At 34.3% G+C, this 18,446-nt stretch overlaps 1 protein-coding gene across 11 annotated transcripts in view; it reads left to right on the forward strand.

Moving 5' to 3' along the window:
• The window catches only part of DLG1 (discs large MAGUK scaffold protein 1), a 257,181-nt gene extending 239,975 nt beyond the window's left edge, over positions 1 to 17,206 (forward strand). For all 11 annotated transcript variants that reach the window (XM_027583079.1, XM_027583081.1, XM_027583082.2 and 8 more), the window contains 3 exons: positions 5,183 to 5,292; positions 14,403 to 14,494; positions 15,379 to 17,206. In XM_027583079.1, coding sequence (XP_027438880.1) covers positions 5,183 to 5,292; positions 14,403 to 14,494; positions 15,379 to 15,485 — 309 coding nt within the window. In that variant the 3' untranslated portion in view covers positions 15,486 to 17,206. The remainder of the gene's footprint in view (positions 1 to 5,182; positions 5,293 to 14,402; positions 14,495 to 15,378) is intronic.
• Positions 17,207 to 18,446: the final 1,240 nt, after the last annotated feature.

Here is an 18,446-nt window from a genome sequence, read left to right on the forward strand (position 1 = left end):
AAAACAAATTATGTGATAAGCAGGAGACAGGAAATAATAAAAATCAGAAAACGGGAAAGCAATATATAAAATAAGTGAAACCAAAAACTGGTTATTTGAGAAGATCAAAGTCATTGATAAACCTTTAACCGGACTGATCAGAAAAAAAAGGAGAAAAGGCAACAAATTACCAATATCAGGAATTAGATGACAGAATTTATAAATATTAAAAGAAAAATCATAAAATCATCTCCGTAGTTCAGGAAAAGCATTCAGCAAAATCCAACACCCATTAGAAACATGTCAAGAATATCCATTTTACCACTTGTTTTCAGCATTATAGTAGAGGTCCTAGCCAGTGCAGTAAGTCCAAAGGAAGTAAGAACAGTTGTCCAGATTGGAAAGGAAGAAGTAAAGTTGTGTTCATTTGCAGATGATATGATTGTCTATGTAAAAAATCTGATAGAATCTACCCAAAAAACTACTAGAATTAATAAGTTTAGCAAGAATGAAGGATACAATATAATTCATTATACAAAAGTCAGTTGTATTCCTATGTACTTAGACCAGTCATAAGTTGAAATTTTGAAAAACATTATTTACAGTGGCATCAGAAAATATTAAATACTTAAGAGAGAAATCTAACAAAAGACTTACAGATCAGTACACTAAGAACCACAGAGCATTGCTGAGAAAATTAAAGACGTAAATAAATGGAGAAATATATCATGTTCATGGTTTCTAAGCCTTAATATTACTTAGACGTCAGTTGAACTGACGTCTGGTACAACCGCAATAGAAAATGGCATGCTAATTCTAAAGTTCGTAAGAAATGCAAAAATTTAGACTAGCCAAAACAACTTTGAAAAAAATCGAAGATAAGAAGGACTTACAGTACTTGATTTTGAGACTTATAAAAATACAGTAATCAAGATAACTATTACTGGCATGAAGACAGACAGGTAGATCATCAGGACATACTAGAGAATCCTTAAATGGACCCACAGTATATATGGACAACTGTTGACAAAAGTACAAAGGCAGTTCAGTGGAGAAAGGGATAGTCTTGGGGTGCCTGGGTGGCTCAGCTGGTTAAGCGTCTGCTTTTGGCTCGGGTCATGATCTCAGGATCCTGGGATCGAGCCCTGCATCGGGCTCCCTGCTCAGCAGGAAAGCCTGTTTCTCCCTCTCCCTCTGCTGCTCCCCATGCTTGTGCTCTCTCACGCACTCTGTCAAATAAAATATTTTAAAAAGAAAAAAAAAAGGGGTAGTTTTTTCAACAGATGGTGCTAGAACGATTGACTAGCCATTGCCTCACATCATATACAGAAATTAACTAAAAATAGGGTGCCTGGGTGGCTCAGATGGATGAGCGTCTGCCTTCAGCTCAGGTCATGATCCCAGGGTCCTGGGATCGAGTCCCGTGTCGGGCTCCCTGCTCCTTGGGGAGACTGCTTCTCCCTCTGCCTCTCTCTCTTTCTCTCTGTCTCATGAATAAATAAATACAATCTTTTTTTAAAAAATTTAAAAATAGATCAGAAATGTAAAGCCTAAAACTAAAAACTTTGTAGAAGAAAACAGAAAAATCTTCATGACTTTGGGTTTGGCAAAGATTTCTAAGATAGTATACCAAAAGCACAATCCATAAAAGAAAAAATAATGACAAATTGGATTTCATTGAAATTAAAACTCTGCTCTTGAAAAAACTCTTAAGAGAATAAAAAGGCAGGCCATATACTAGGAGAAAATATTTTCAAATCCTATATCTCATGAAAGACTTGTATCCAGAATATATAAAGAACTCTTGCAATATAATAATAAAGACAACCCAATTTAAAAATGGGCAAAGTATTTAAAAAGACATTTCTCTAAAGAAGATGGCCAATAAACACATAAAAAGATAATCAGTCAATAGGGAAATGCAAATTGAAACCATAATGAGGTCCCATTACACACCCATTAGAATGACTAAATTATTTTTAACTGACCATTACCAAGTTTTGACAGAGATATAGAGCAATTGGAACTCTCATACTCTACTAGGTGAGAATATAAAATGATAAAACCACTTTGAAAAACAGTTTGAGAGTGCCTGGATGGCTCATTCAGTTACTCATCCAAATCTTGATTTCAGCTTGGGTCATGATCTCAGAGTTACAAGACTGAGCCTGGCATTGGACTTACACTGGGCATGGAGCCTGCTCAAGATTCTGTCTCCCTCTCCCTCCGCCCCTCCCCTACCTACCTGCCATGCCCCATGTGTGCAGGCGCTCTCTGAATGAATGAATGAATGAATGAATGAACGAGATTTAAGAAAAACAGTTGCCTAGCGTATGATCCATTTCTGGATATTTACCCAAGAAAAAAGAAAGCATAGGTCCATACAAAGATACCTATGATAATAGGAGACCAGTGGTTGCTTGGAAAAGGACTAGAGGGAGAAGTTTCAAAGAGGCATGAGGAAACTTTTGAGGGTGACTAATATGTTTATTATTTTGATTTTGATGATGATTTTAGGGTATATACACATGTCAAAACTTAAATTGTATACTTTAGGGGCGCCTGGGTGGCTCAGTCGGTTAAGAGTCTGCCTTCAGCTCAGGTCATGATCTGGGGCTCCCTGCTCAGCAGGGAGTATGCTGCTCCCTCTACCGCCCACCCCAGTTGTGCTCTCTCTCTCAAATAAATAAAATCTTTTTAAATTTTTTTTTAATTGTATACTTTAAATACATGCAGTTTATTGTATGTCAGTTATACCTTAATCAAGCTGTTTAAAATAAAAACTGACAATCTTCTTGGTGCTTTGAGGGGAAAGAGAACTTACAACTAACTTTATCCTTGATGAACTACTTAAATGTTTTGTCAACTCACATATACTTTTTACAGTAAATATAATTAATAAACGGTTTTTTAAAGAATTTAAGGTAGAACATAGAAAAATAGAAGGTGTAGAAAAAATTAACACAATAGACAAACCATGAACTGACCTGATTTTTTTAAAAAAGGAAAAATCACAAATAATAGAAATGACAAGGGGACATACCATTGAAATATTATGAAATCATAAAAGACTACTTTGTATATCTTTCTATAAATAAATTTTAAAACTTGGTTGTGATGGATAATTTTTTAGAAAAATGTGGTTCACCGAAATTGACCTATTAGAAATGGAAAATTTCTTTAGAAGAAATAGAGCAAGTTATCAAGGAACTACCCCACAAAGAGCACCAGACTCAGATGGCTTCACAGGGAAATTCTACCAAATATCAAAGGTTAGATTGTTCTAAAGCCCCCATAAACCGTTCAAGAGCATTCTTTTTATGAAGCAAGTATAAGATTGATATCTAAGCCTGCTGGAGACAGGAAAAATTATAGACCAATATCACTTACAAATATTAATGCAAAAATGTTAAATATTTTTAGTAAACAGAATCCAGTACCATATTGCAAAAATAATACGCTATGACCAAATGGGATTAAAGGAATTTAAGGTCAGCTCAAAGTTAGGAAATTAATTAATGTAATCTTCCACAATCTAAAGAAAAAAATCATATATCCATAGATGCCTAAGAAGCTTTTGGTAGAATTCACTACCCTTCCTGGGGGGAGAAAAACTGAAAAATACAGAGATTGGTGTTATATTTTTAAAAAGGAAAAAGAAGAGAGAGAGATTGAGATGGATGAATGGAATCCTTAATAGGAGAAATATGAAGCAATTCCATTATTGAGGAACAAGGCAAGGATGTCCATTATCTCTATTGCTAGTCAACATTGTACTCAAGGTATTCATTGTACTTGAGGCATTAGTCAGTGCTGTTAAGAGAAATCAATTAGAGGCATAAAAATTGAGGGGAAAAGTAAAACTATCTCTATTTTCAGATAATAGTATACCTGGGAAACCATACAAAATCTATCACAAAATATCATAAAATTATTTTGTAAAATAAATTATAAATTCATTATAAAACTAAAGACCATTATAAAATGAAAGATACTTTAAAAAACTAGAGTAAGGTTAGCAGTATATAAAATTAAGATCTAGTGCTCGTGGGGCACCTGGGTGGTTCAGTCAGTTGGGTGTCTGACTCTTCATTTCAGCTCAGGGTCGTGAGATCAAGCCCTGCTTTGGGCTCCGTGCTCAGCAGGGAGTCTGCTTGAGATTCTCTCTCCCTCTTCCCCTCCCGCCTTGCTCTCACTCCCTCTGTAAAATAATAAATAAAATCTATAAATAAATAAATATTCCTACTAATTTGAAATTGTTCATTGAAGTATACTTAAGCCCTTGGATTACAGAATGCATTATCATGGGCACCTGTGTGGCTCCGCTGGTTAAGCCGTCAACTCTTGATTTTGGCTCAGGTCATGATCTCAGGGTCTGGGGATCAATCCCTGCATGGGGCTCTGCACTGAATGGGGAGTCAGCTTGAAGATTCTCTCTCTCCCTCTGCCCCTCCCCCTGCTCACATATGCTCTCTCTCACTCTCTAAAATAAACAAATCTTTCTTTAAAAATGCATTATGAGGCAGTACCTGATTTAAAATATGTTACAATAAAATCTGTTTGATAAGTTAGGATTATTATCCTATTTAACATGGAAACACTTTTCATAAAGATAAAAATCCAAATGGCCTTTGTAAGTGAATATAAGCATGTCAGAAAAATGTCTTAAATCTAGAAGTGGGATTCCCAATTGCCAGTTTGTGATAGTTTTTGCTAGTCCCCAATAAAATGAGAAACAGATTAGTGGTAATGAGGTTTTATAAATTTTAAATTCATTCCATTTTAAAGATTCTCTTTCATTTTAGTCTTTTTTTTTAACCTTGTTGATTGTATATTCTTTTATGAAATGATAATTATGGTAAGATGGTAGCTTAGGGCGGTTGTTTTTCTTGGCAAAATAAAAGTTAGGAGCCCCATATTGGTTGCCATTTTGAGACTGATCTATGAAAGCTAGGAGTAAGGGAACTGTATTTTCATTCCTTTTTAAATGTAATATTTGAAAATGGAAATTAATTATTCATAGTCATTATTCATTGTCTTCATTTCCTCTCTGAAATTTGCTAACAGAAATGACAAGTTTGCTTAAAGTGAACAGGATCCAAAAGTATCGTAATCCAGATATTGTATCTGTAGGAAATGTACCTTTGATATAATTGAAAATACTTGGTTCACTTGTTTTTCTTCTTTATTTCCTCTATTTTAGGGCAAACACTGTATCCTCGATGTGTCTGGAAATGCCATAAAGAGATTACAGATTGCACAACTTTACCCAATCTCCATTTTTATTAAACCCAAATCCATGGAAAATATCATGTAAGTATAAATGCCTAAGGCACAAGCCTCTAAGTACAAATCCAGTCTCTGTCACTTATTAGATTGGATAGTTTACTTCCCTGCATCTCAGTTCCCTTATCTGTAAAATGGAGATAGTAATCATATACTCACTTCATAGGGTTATTGTGAGGATTAAATAAGCATTCTGTGATACTAGCTATCATCATCAACAGTAATACACTAAAGTGTATAAGGTAACATGTATTAGAATTTTAAGTCTTAAGTAGTCACATGTGGCTACTAATTACTGAATGGGGGCAGTGGAGCTCTGGGTAACCACTAAAAGAATAAAATAATGTATAACTACTTACTAATAGCAAAAATCAAATTTAAATAAAAACTAAAAGAAGATAAGAGCAAATAGAAACATAGAACAGATGGGACCAAAAGGATACAGATGGTAAGATGGTTTAAACGAACCCAAATATTTCATTAACTAAATACTAGACTAAATGGTCTGATTAAAAGACAAGGATTGTCAGAATAGTTGAAGAAAAAATAAACTAGATGTTGCCTTTGTAGGAGAGGGAAAAATTCTTTTCTCTCTACTAGGTGTTCACTTGGACCTCTGTAACAAAATACAGATTAACATACAAATTTATTTAATTCAAGTTTTGTGTGACATGGGAGCATTCATAAGGAAATGAAGACCCCAAAAGACAAAACTTGAACATTTTTATACTAGGTTTGGTGACAAATGGATAGTCATAGGAAAATGTGATAGTACCAAAGAATATAAGCTAAGAGCAGCAAACTAGGGAAACTTAGCAAGGCCTGTTAGTTCACATTCTTCTCAGTGTCCCTCCATCTTTGGAGATAAGGATGTTTGCTTCCTCCAGGTATAGGAATGTCACCTCTCACATGAGGATCTTTGAACTGCCTCAGGGAAGGTCATTCATATACCTGCCATTTTGCAAATTCCTTCAGCTTAAAATATTCAATATGCCAAAGTGCCATATTTTGGAATAGTGTGTTAGGATACCCATCAACTATATGTTGCTTTCATAAGACACACCTTAAATATTAGGCTATGGAAAAGCTGAAAGTGAGAGTCTAGAAAAAAGATACACTGTACAAACATTAATCAAAAATAAGTTTGTTTATATTGCTATCAAAGTATATCTAAAGGCAAAAAATTATTACTAGCCATAAAAATGGACATTTCATAAAAATGAAAGAAAGGTTCGCTCCATCAGGATGGTATATTTATACATTTGTACTTATAATACAGTCTCAAAATATGTAAAGGATAAATTGATAATTATACAGGAAAAAAATAATTCCAGAATCACAGTGGGAGAGCTTAACAGATCAGGAAATACTTGAATAAGAAAAGAAACAAAAAAACAGTATGGATATGGAACACCAAGTAAAAACTTTACCTAACTAACATATGTAAAAAACACTACATTCAACATGTGCAGAATTTACACATTAATTTCAAATGCACATAGAACAATTACCAAAACTAATTATATGCCAAGCCATAAATTTCAGTGATTAAAAACAAATATTCTCTGACCATGGTGAAATTAAAGTAGAAATCAATAAAAGATCACTAGAAAATTCCCATATATTTGGAAATTAAGCATTTGACTTCTGGATGGGTCAAAGAAGAAATCACAGCATAAGTTAATAAATGTTTTGAACTAAATGGTAACAAAATTGTAAGTAAATGAATTTGGAGTATAGTAGCCTTGGTGATGGAAAATCCACAGCCCTAAATATTAGGAAATAATGTAGGAAGTCAAATAAATTTTAGCAGTCTAAGGTCTTGAGAAATTAGAAAAAGACCACTGAAACTCCAAGAAAGTAGAAATACAACAAAAGAGAAAACAAACATGTTAGGATCAACAAAATCAAAAATGTTTTCTTTAAAAATACTGTATACAGTTCGTGAGAAAGATCAAGAAAAGAAAATACAGAAGGCATAAATAATATCAGGAATGAAAATGGGATATCACCACACATCAGATAGATCTTAAAAAGGTTAACACAAGCAACCCAATAGAAAAATGAGCAAAGGACTTAGACCGTTCATGAAAGGAGATATCCAAATAGTGAATAAACGTATGAGAGGGTACTCAAAAATGGAAACACAGGTTAAAACTATAATGTCGGGGCTCCTGACTGGCTCAGTCGGTAAAGCAGGTAACACTTGATCTCAGGGTCATGAGTTCAAGCCCCACTTTGGACGTGGAGCCTACTTAAAAAACAGAAACAAAAGAAACACAAAAAACCCTAATGTCCAAAAATAGCTAAAATGAAAAAATATCAGTTGTTAGCAAGGACATGGAACAACTGAAATTCCTAACACTGATGGGAGTATAAATTGGTACACCCACACTGGTAAACTATTTATAGTATCTCCTAAAACTGAACCAACACATAACTAAAGATCCAGAAGTCTCATTTCTAGATATGTACTCAACAGAAACGTTTACGTATGTTCACCAAAGACATGTACTATATTGCTGACAGAAGTACTGTTCAAAATAACCAAAAAACACTATCCAAATGTCCATCAGTGAATACATAAATTACGACATACTTAGACAATGAAATATTCTACGATAATGAGAATGAGCCATCTCCAGCTACACACAAAAGTATAGAAGAATCTCACAAACATAATTTAAGTAAAAAAGCAATCCAGACCTAAAAGTATATATAGTCTAGCATTCCTTCTATGATTCCAGTGTAATCATTGCTTACAGAAGTCAAATGGAGGTTACTCTTTAAAGGTAGGTAGGTGACTGGAATGAGCACACCCAGATTCTGGGGTTACTGGTGTAATGTTCTAGATCTTGATCTAGGTACTAGATGGTACATAGGTAAGTTTAAGTTGGTTAAAATTCATCCAGCTGTATATTGACGATATTCCTCTTCTATGTTTGAAAGTCATACTTAAAAAAAATTTTTTTTCAGAAAAGCTAAATAATAAATATAAACAAAATATATAAATAATATACATAATATAAATAAATATAAATATAAACAAAAGCTAAATAATACAAATATTACACAAATTCTTCAACTAAGTTTATGGACATTATTTTAATACCAAAACCTGACTGAGACCTCATAGGAAATGAAAATGGTAGGGGGTTGAGTTAGCCTGGTGATGGGTATTAAAGAGGGCACGTTCTGCGTGGAGCACTGGGTATTATGCACAAACAATGAATCATGGAACACTACATTAAAAACTAATGATGTAATGTATGGTGATTAACATAACAATAAAAATTAAAAAATAAAAAGAAAATGGTAAGCCAGTCTTAACACAAATATAGATGCAAAAATCCTTACCAAAATACAAATAAATTGAGTTCAACAATTAATTTTTTTAAATAAGATAAAATAACCAAGTTGGGTTTATTCAAGAATGCAAGGTTAGGGGCACCTTGGTGGCTCAGTCGTTAAGCATCTGCCTTCGGCTCAGGTCATGATCCCAGGGTCCTGGGATAGAGCCCTGTGTCGGGCTCCCTGCTCCACGGGAAGCCTGCTTCTCCCCTGCTTGTGTTCCTTTTCTTGCTGTCTCTCTCTCTCTCTCTGTCAAATAAATAAATAAAATCTTTAAAAGAAAAAAGAATGCAAGGTTAGTGAAACACATAAAAAGTAGTGGTAGAGCTAGAGAAAAGAAGGAGTAAGAAGCACCAGGAATCCATTTCCCTACCCAGACACAATTGGACTTAACAGAATCTCAGAAGTAACTACTTTGGAACTCAGGAGTCTACTGAAGGGTTGCAACTTCCAGGGGAAGGTTTGAATGGTTAATTTTGGTTAATTTCAGCTTTTAGCCTGATAGCAGCTACGCATCTACCCACCTTCAGCCCATAGCAGGCAGCCATGCATGCCTTTCTTGAGCAGTTTGTGGGGACCAAGCTGGGCAATAAGGTTTGGTTCTCCAAATTTCAGACAACTGTGCTCTAATAGCTGATTGCTGCTTTTGGTTTTGGAGGTGCAGGCACAGAGGCAGGTAGCCATTGTCATTGTTGCAAGTCCCTACCCCCAGAAAAAGAACAAGAGTCTACACTCAAAACTAACAAAGGAAGGAAACAATAAAGATTAGAGCAGAGATCAACAAAAGACAGAATGGAAAGTGATAGAGAAAATCAATGAAACCAAAAGTTGATTCTTGGAATAAAAAAGACAAACCTTTAGCTAGATGGACTATTTTAAAAAGGTTTGAATTACTAAAATCTGAAATGAAAGTGGGGACATTACTACAGATTCTATAGAAATAAAAAGATTATAAGAGTACTATGACAAATTGTGCACCGAAATTTGTATAACATAGATGGTCAAGCTCCTAGAAACACAAACCTACCAAGACTAAATGAAAAAGAAATAGAAAATATAAAGAGACCTATAATGGCTAAGGAATTTGAATCAGTAGTCAAAACCTAACAAAGAAAAACCCTGGAGCTGGTGGTTTCACCAGTGGATTCACCGGTGAATTTTACCAGACGTTTAAAGAACTAATGCCAGTCCTTCTCAAACTTTTCAAAAAAAGAAATGAAGAGAAGGAAACACTTCCTAACTCATTTTATGAGGCCAGCATTACCATGATACTAAGGCCATACAAAGACACTGCAAGAAAACTACAGAGGAGTATCTTTTATGAATCTTAATGCAAAAATCCTCAACAAAATTCTAGCAAACAGAACTCACCAACACATTAGGAGGATTACACACCATGACCAGGTGGTTTTATTCCTGGAATACAAGGATGGTTTGACATATGAAAATTAATCAACATAATATACTGTATCAACAAATTGAAGGAAAAAATACAAATCATCTCAGTGCAGAAAAAGCGTTTGACAGGGACACCTGAATGGCTCAGTCCAGTAGAGTATGTGACTCTTGGGGTCGTGAGTTTGAGCCTCACATTGGGCATAGAGATTACCTTTTTAAAAAAGGCATTTAACAGCACCCTTTTGTGATTAAAAACACTTAATAAAATAGGAATAGAAGGAAGCTACCCCAATATGATAAAGCCATGTATGAAAAACACACAGCAAACATCCTACTCAATGGTGAAAGACAGAAAGCTGTTTTCCTAAGATCAGGAACAAGGCAAGGATACCTGCTTTTACCACTTCTACTCAACACAGGAATTGGAAATACTAGCCAGAGGAGTTAGGCAAGAAAAATAAAAGGCATCCAAATTGGAAGGGAAGAAATAAAATTTGTTTGCAGACGATATGATCTTATCTATAGCAAACCCTAAGGACTGCACATAAGAACTCTTAGAAGTAATAAATAAATTCAGTAAAGTAGCAGCATATAGAGTCAACAAAAAAAAATTGCATTTCTATACACGGACAGTGAACAATCTGAAAAGGAATTCCATTTACAGTAGCATCAAAAAGAATAAAATACTTAAGAATTAATTTAACCAGGGAGATGAAAGAAAGATTTGTACAGTGAAAACTACAAAGCATGGCTGAAAGAAAATAAAGGAGTTAAAAAATAAATGGAAACACTTTTCATGTTCATGGATTTAGGAGACATAAGGTTGTTGAAATGTCAGTACTACCCAAAGTGATCTACAAATTCAATGCTATGTCAAAATCCCAATGACATTTTTTGCAGAAATAGAAAAACCCATACTAAAATTCATATGGTATCTCAGGGGACCCCCAAATAGCCAAAACAATATTTTAAAAGAAAAAAAACGCGGAAGATTCAGGGTTCCTAATTTCATAATTCACTACAAAGCTACAGTAACAAAAACTGTAATATTGGCATAAGACAGATATATAAGACCAGCAGAATACAAAACTATAATGAGATACCACCTCACACCTGTCAGAATGGCTAAAATCAAAAACAAAAGTGTTGCCAAGGATGTGGAGAAAAAGGAACCCTCATGCACTATTGGTGGGAATGCAAACTGGCACAGCCATTGTGGAAAACAGTTTGGAGGTTCCTCAAAAAAATTAAAAATAGAACAACCCTATGATTCAGGAATCACCACTACTGGGTATTTATCCAAAAATACAAAAACACTAACTCAGGGATGCCTGGGTGGCTCAGTCGGTTAAGCATCTGCCTTTGGCTCAGGTCCGGATTGGGATTGAGTTCTGCATCGGGCTCCTTGCTCAGCGGGGAGCCTGCTTCTCCCTCTTCCTGCAGCCCCTCTGCCCCCCGTATGTACTCTTTCTGTCTCTCTGACAAATAAATAAAATCTTAAAAAAAAAAAACACTAACTCAAAGGGATACATGCACCCCTATATTTATTGCAGCATTATTTACGGTAGCCAAACTATGGAAGTAGCCCAAGTGTCCACTGATAGATGAATGGATAAAGAAGAGGTATGTATATACAATGGAATATATATACGATCCAGCAATAAAAAAGAATAAAATCTTGTCATTTGCAATAACATGGATAGAGCTGGAGATATGCTGAGCAAAATAAGTCAGAAAGACAAAGACCATATGATCTCATTCATGTGGAATTTAAGAAACAAGTAAAGGAAAAAGAGACAAACCAAGAAACAGACTTAACTACAGAGAACAAACTGATGGTTATCAGAGGGGAGGTAGGTAGTGGGATGGGAGAAATAAGGGATGGGGATTAAACAGTACACTTACCATGATGAAAAAAATTTAAAAGACCAGTGGAGTAGAATAGAGAAGTCACAAGTAAACTATTACATATATGATTTTTTATTTTTAACAAGGATACAGTGGGGGACCATTCGGTGGGGGAAAGGACAGTCTTTTCAACAAATGGTGCTGGGAAAACTGGGTATCTACGTGTAAAAGAATTGTGTTGGACTCTGACATAACACCATATACAGAAATTAACTCAAAATGAATCAAGGACCTAAATGTAAGACAATAAAACTCTTAGAAGAAAACATAGGACAAAAGCTTTACAACATTGGATTTGGCATTGGTTTATTGGATATGACACCAAATTCAGAGGTAACAACAACAAAGATTGGATTCCATGACTTTTTTTTAAGTTTGTTTTTTGTTTTTTTTTTTTTTTTTTTTTTTTTTGAGAGCACAAGCAGAGCAGAGGAAGAGGGAGAAGCAGACTTCCGGCTGAACAGGGAGCCCAACATAGGACTGGATCCCAGGTCTCTGGGATCATGACTTGAGCCGAAGGCAGATGCTTAACTGACTGAGCCAGCCTGGTGCCCCATATTTTAAAGTTGTGTATATCAGGGGCCCCTGGGTGACTCAGTCGGTGAAGCCTGTGACTTTCGATCTCAGGGTTGTAAGTTCAAGCCCCACCCATGTTGGGTGTAGAGATTACTTAAAATCTTTAAAAAATAATAAAATAAGGTTTTGTATATCAAAAGACACTGTCTACAGAGTAAAAGGGCAATCCACAGAATGGGAAAAATATTTGCAAATCATATATCTAATGGATTAATATCCAGAATATTTAGAGAACTCCTAAAACAAGAAGAAGACAACTCAATTCAAGAATAGGGAAAGGATTTGAATAGACATTTCTCCAAAGAAGATACAGCCAATAAGCACATGAAAAGATACATAGAGTTACTATATGATCCAGCAATTCCACTTCTAGGTGTATGCTGCTTTTTTGAATAGATACTTGTACATTCATGTTTATGGTAGCATTATTCCCAATAACTAAAATGTGGAAGAAACCTAAGTGTCTATCAGTGAATGCATGGATAAGCAAAATATGGCACAATTACACAAAGGAAGGAAATTCTGCAGTATATTCATGAATGATCCTTGCAGGCATTATGCTCGGTGGAATAAGCGAGTCACAAAGAGACAAATACTGCATGATTCCACTTTTACGAGCTACTCAAAGTGGTCAAAATCATAGAGACAAAGTATAGTAATGGTGGTTAGTGGGGGCTGAGGAGAGATGACAAAAGGGAGTTATTTTTAATAGGAATAGAGTTTTGGTTTTACCAAATGAAAACAGTCGTAGGGTTGGGTGGTGGTAATGGTTGCACAACAATGTGAAGATACTAATGCCAATAAACTGTACACTTAAAAATGGTTAAAATGGTAACTTATATGTTATGTATATTTTTTCACAATTTTTAATGAATCTTTTAAAATCCATGTAAGTGTGCCACATTAAGAGATTTTAGGAGTAAAAGCATATGATCATTTTAATAAATGCAGAAAAAGCATTTAATAAAATAAACATCCATTCATGACAAAAAACATTCTGCAAACTGAATAGGAGGGAATTTCCTTAATCCAGTAAAGGTCACTTATAAAATAGCAAAGCAAATGTTATATTTAATGAAGAAATATTGGAAGCTTTCCCTTTAAGTTGGGAACAAACTCTCATATACCCATCATCCAGCTGCAGCAATAATTATCAGCTATGACCAGTCTTGTTTCATCTATCCCCCTACCCATCCACACCAGATTATTTTGAAACCAGCCCCAGACGTTACATGATTTCATCCATATATTTCAGTATATATTTGAAAGATAAGAATCATGTTATTAGAAAACATCTCTCTGATGTCACACTTAAAATGATTTTTTATATCATCAGATAGTTCAGTTTTGTTAACGTTTTGTCTCATCAGTTTTGCTTACGTTTTTTTTTTCAATTTATTTGCTTGAATCAAGTTCCAAATAAGATCTATTTGTGACAATTTGTTGTTAATTCTTTTAATCTATAGATTCTCCCTCCATAGCTCTTTTTTTGTTGTTGTTAAAGAAACCACGTCATTTCTTCTAGAGTTCTCCCTAGACTATATTTTGTTGAGTACCTTCTCATGGTGCTGTTTGATATGTTTATATGTTATCTTTGTTATCCGTAAATTGGTAGATAGATCTCTAAGTTTTCATCAAAGTGAAAAATACCAAATTAATGCTTAGTTTTTTTGGCTGCCTTGAGCCAATGCGAAAATATATTGAAAATGTATTGAAACCCTCTGTCAATCCGAGCATAAAGCTTAATATACTTAGTGACTGAATCTAATTTTTAATGACATTCATATTCTCAACAGAACTCAACTTTTCATGATTTTGTCTTAGGTGTCTCTTCTCCTTTGTCATCTTTTTTTCAAAAAGTATTATAATGTACTAATTGCTAATTTCTAAATTTATTTGCATAGGGAAATGAATAAGCGTCTAACAGAAGAACAAGCCAGAAAGACATTTGAGAGAGCCATGAAACTGGAACAAGAATTTACTGAACATTTCACAGGTTGGCATCATGTGTTTCAGTGCCCTGACAGAATTTTGATTTGGAGCCATATGAACTGACCCATTGAACTTTGAACTATGCCCACATCTACCAGTAATTAATTACTCTGGTTAATACTATGTAATTAATATTGTGGTTTTCAGAATAATTCATCTAACCTAAGCAGTGGTGATGAGGAATCTTAAAAGTTAGTGTTTCTTAAGTGGTTCATTAGGACATACTAGACTGGAGAAAAATAGATTCAGACTTGATTTCTTCTGTGAAAATGACTTTGCTAATCTTATGCTTTATAAATTTTTATCCATTTTAATATATTATCTGTTTTAAAAAAATGAGTGCATAGCAATTCCCAAATAATCTCTCATTCATTTTGTCCTTTAAATTATTTTTCAGGTGTTCACCCTAAGTACATCAAATGCCATGGTGTTGTAACCCATGTGCTTTTTTTCTTTTTTTTTTTTTTTAATAATTTCAGACTTAGAGAACATTCACAAGAGTAGTACCAGGAATTCTCATACACTTTTCACCCGTATTTTCTAAATGTTAACATTTTAACCACATTTCATTTTTTTTCTGAAACGTTTAAGAGTAAGTTGCCAGCAGATGCCCTTTTGCCTCTTAAGTACTTCAGTGTGTATCTACCAAATATATAAAACTAAGTAAAAATCACCAAATCTCACTTTTTGATGAATATTTAAAATAAAAATTCTTATATTTTTCAAGTAGGAAAATAAATGAGTGGCTATTACTAAGCAAACAATACATAAATGATCTCTTGCTGGGTGAGTAACTAGTTCTAAGATTTAGCTTCTATTTCACCAATAGTTGTTATGGTAAAGATAGATAATTAATGGAGGTTACTAATTTTGTTTCTGTTATTACAGCTATTATACAGGGAGATACTCTGGAAGACATTTATAACCAAGTGAAGCAGATCATAGAAGAACAGTCTGGTCCTTACATCTGGGTTCCAGCAAAAGAAAAGTTATGAGGACTGATGTTTCTCTGTTTCTCTTTTCCACAATCCATTTTCTCTGACACTTCTTTGCCCTTTCCTTTTGGAGTCTGTCTACAATACTCCTTCCATGTTGAGTCACATCCCACTCATCATGGTCTGCAGTTGTGCTTAGTTTTGACATCTAGGGTCTCCTTCAAGTTGTAGCATCTGTATTATTTTATGTCACTATTGGTTTGTGGCCATTTTTCAGAACTGAAGATGGAATGGCCTGACCAGCTATTAAGGATTTGGGGAGACTGGGAAATTGTGGCAAAATTCCTTAATGTTTAAGGGAAAGTAACTTTAAGAGATTTTCAGAAAAGCTTTATATACATTCTTTTCAAATTTCAGTATAAATGAAAGAAAAGTGGTGTAAATCAGTGATTTAGTAAACTTTGAGCAACAGTGCACGCTTAACTTTAATAGCATGGTTTGGCCAATATATTAACTCTCAAGTCCTTTTCTCAATTGACTTGTGTTATCAAAGCAAATATTTCATTATAGACAAATAAGGAAAATATGTTTTTTAATTTCAAAATTAATGTCTGCATTAACTTTTATAATTTCACAAGGGATATTCATTTTTCATAAGAGTTCTTCATGTCTTTTATTGTTTGAGGGTTTTTTTCTCAACACATTTGCTAGGAATAGCAGTGTTAAAAATGTTTTTAATCTACTTGTGCAGCACTGTTTATAGTGTCTTACAAAAGTTCATACATAATGATCATCACATTCTCTAAATCGAGGCCATGTTTAGGTGCTAGGGGAGCTCACCTTTTACACATAAGGTTGAGGAAACTTCATAGACATAAATACAGACAGAACAGACATTACGGTGGTGATGTAGTAATCATTATGGCAATGGAAAAGGAGTCCAGTTCATAGTCTAAAACTTTAAATGTATTCTTAGGGATCAGATTTTAATGAATATTTTACCCACAGTAACTGCCTATTTTGTTATAATAAAATATATATATATATATAAATATATATAAAACTTTCTTTAACTAAACTCTGTAACTATGGGAATTATTTTCTTTACATAGTTGCACACACACACAAACATATATATATATTTAAAATATATTTTTTCTTTGGCCACCTACTCTTAACTTTTTGTTTGGTTTTTAAATTAAATATTGATTAGACTTTATCTTCCTTAATCATGTGAACTGAAAAAGGGGGTATGGTGGTTGTGGAAAGAAACCTTTAGGGAAATTAGATTACATACAGAAGTATAGGCGTGTTCTCCTCTTTTCTACAAAAGTTTTCAAATGGTTCCTGGTTCTGTTTTGGGGTTTTTTGTTACTGTTGTTCTTGTCATTGGGTTTGGATTTGGTCTTCTGCCTCTCCTTCCAGCTTTCCTTTCACTAATAGGCAGATAAGCAAAAGCCTTGTGTGTGTTCCCCTCAGAATGCACACTTTCCACCTCTCGTAGCTGCTGTGCACTAGAGTTGCCCAGATCTTCATGGTGAGCAATTTTAAGAAACTTTAGTGAAAGGTAGATATGATTTCAGAAATCAACTTTTCTGGTCTTTTAATAATATTTTTTGGCTTCCCTTTGCTTTTTTGGAGTTGTTTATTAAATATGTGTTTTTCACAGCCTCCTCATTACAGTTTCTTAAATGAGTACTGGTTTGTAAAGGATTATCAACATTATCCATTCCATTTATGAGAAAGAGGAGAACAGCTAATAAACTTTGTTGTAAAATCCATATGTTAAATGTGTCTTGAATTCTGAAAGAAAATATTGTTTACAAGCAAATATTTTCTTGAAACAACTTGGAGCATCATGTAATTTATAAACTGGATTCATGGGCCATTAGGGAACCTAATCAAATTTTCTTCTATAGGTTTTGGAATTGAGTATGTTGACACATTGAAATATATACTATGGCTATAACAATAATTATAGTAGGTTGTTACCAAACATAAAACAACTAGAAGAAAATTATTGTAAAATAATCTCAAGAGTCCCAGAAATCACTCTGCAGCAAGACCCCAGCATAAGCCGTTTTGAAGTATTTACTGGTTACGTGTTCTAAAATATCAAGAGGTTATAAAAGTGATGCCATTTATCTGTTACAATGTGTATTACATTGCTTTTGGATGTCCTTGTTAAGTGATGTTTTTGTAAGAAAATACTAACTTTTGTGCAGCTTTCTAGATTGTATAGAATTATTAATAAAAGTACTAATTGCTTAGTACTACTGTGTAACAGCCACTTTAGTATATCATTTAATTTTAAAAAATAAGAATTGAAAGAATTACTAGCCCCACTGTAAGGCTTAAATGAAATCATTTGCCCAAGATGACTTAGCTAGTAGGCGGCAGTGCTTGGTATTTGTGTCCAAGTCTTTCTGCCCCATGTTCTTTCTAGTATATAATGCTGCCTTGTTTTTCTCAGCCCCTATTATGTAAGGCACTATGACTTAAATTATGTTATGTTAGTGTCCCTTTACAGAGACAGACTTACATGAAAGTCCTTGCCCTGAGTCACACGGTAAGTAAGGACAGACCCACGGAACAAGTCACTTCCTGTCACAGCTGAAAAACATGTTTCTGGGAAACAAATCAGCCTGCACCATCACAGTGACAAAAAACTTCTTTGGAACCAAAAATGGGGCGGCAAAAGAAAGAACCAAAAATGGAATGGTGTTTATTAGGAAAATCCATTAGTCTGATACAGAGAGAATAATAATATTTCAAATCTTTTATGAGATATTCATATTTTAATATTCTTAATATTTTTAAGTTGGCAAAAATTAAAATGCCTCTTAATGTGACTACACGTTTCTGGTTGCTTTTCTATTGCACATCTTCCCAGGGCTCTTCAAAAATGATGGAAGCAAGCTTGCAGAACAGACTCTCACAAACACCTGGTAACCCACTACATAGTATTTAAATTCCAAGATGGCAATTTGGGGGCTTTCCTCATGAGAAAAAATTTGTTTT

This window comes from Zalophus californianus, chromosome 1 (assembly GCF_009762305.2).
Source record: "Zalophus californianus isolate mZalCal1 chromosome 1, mZalCal1.pri.v2, whole genome shotgun sequence".
Classification (NCBI taxonomy): domain Eukaryota; kingdom Metazoa; phylum Chordata; class Mammalia; order Carnivora; family Otariidae; genus Zalophus; species Zalophus californianus.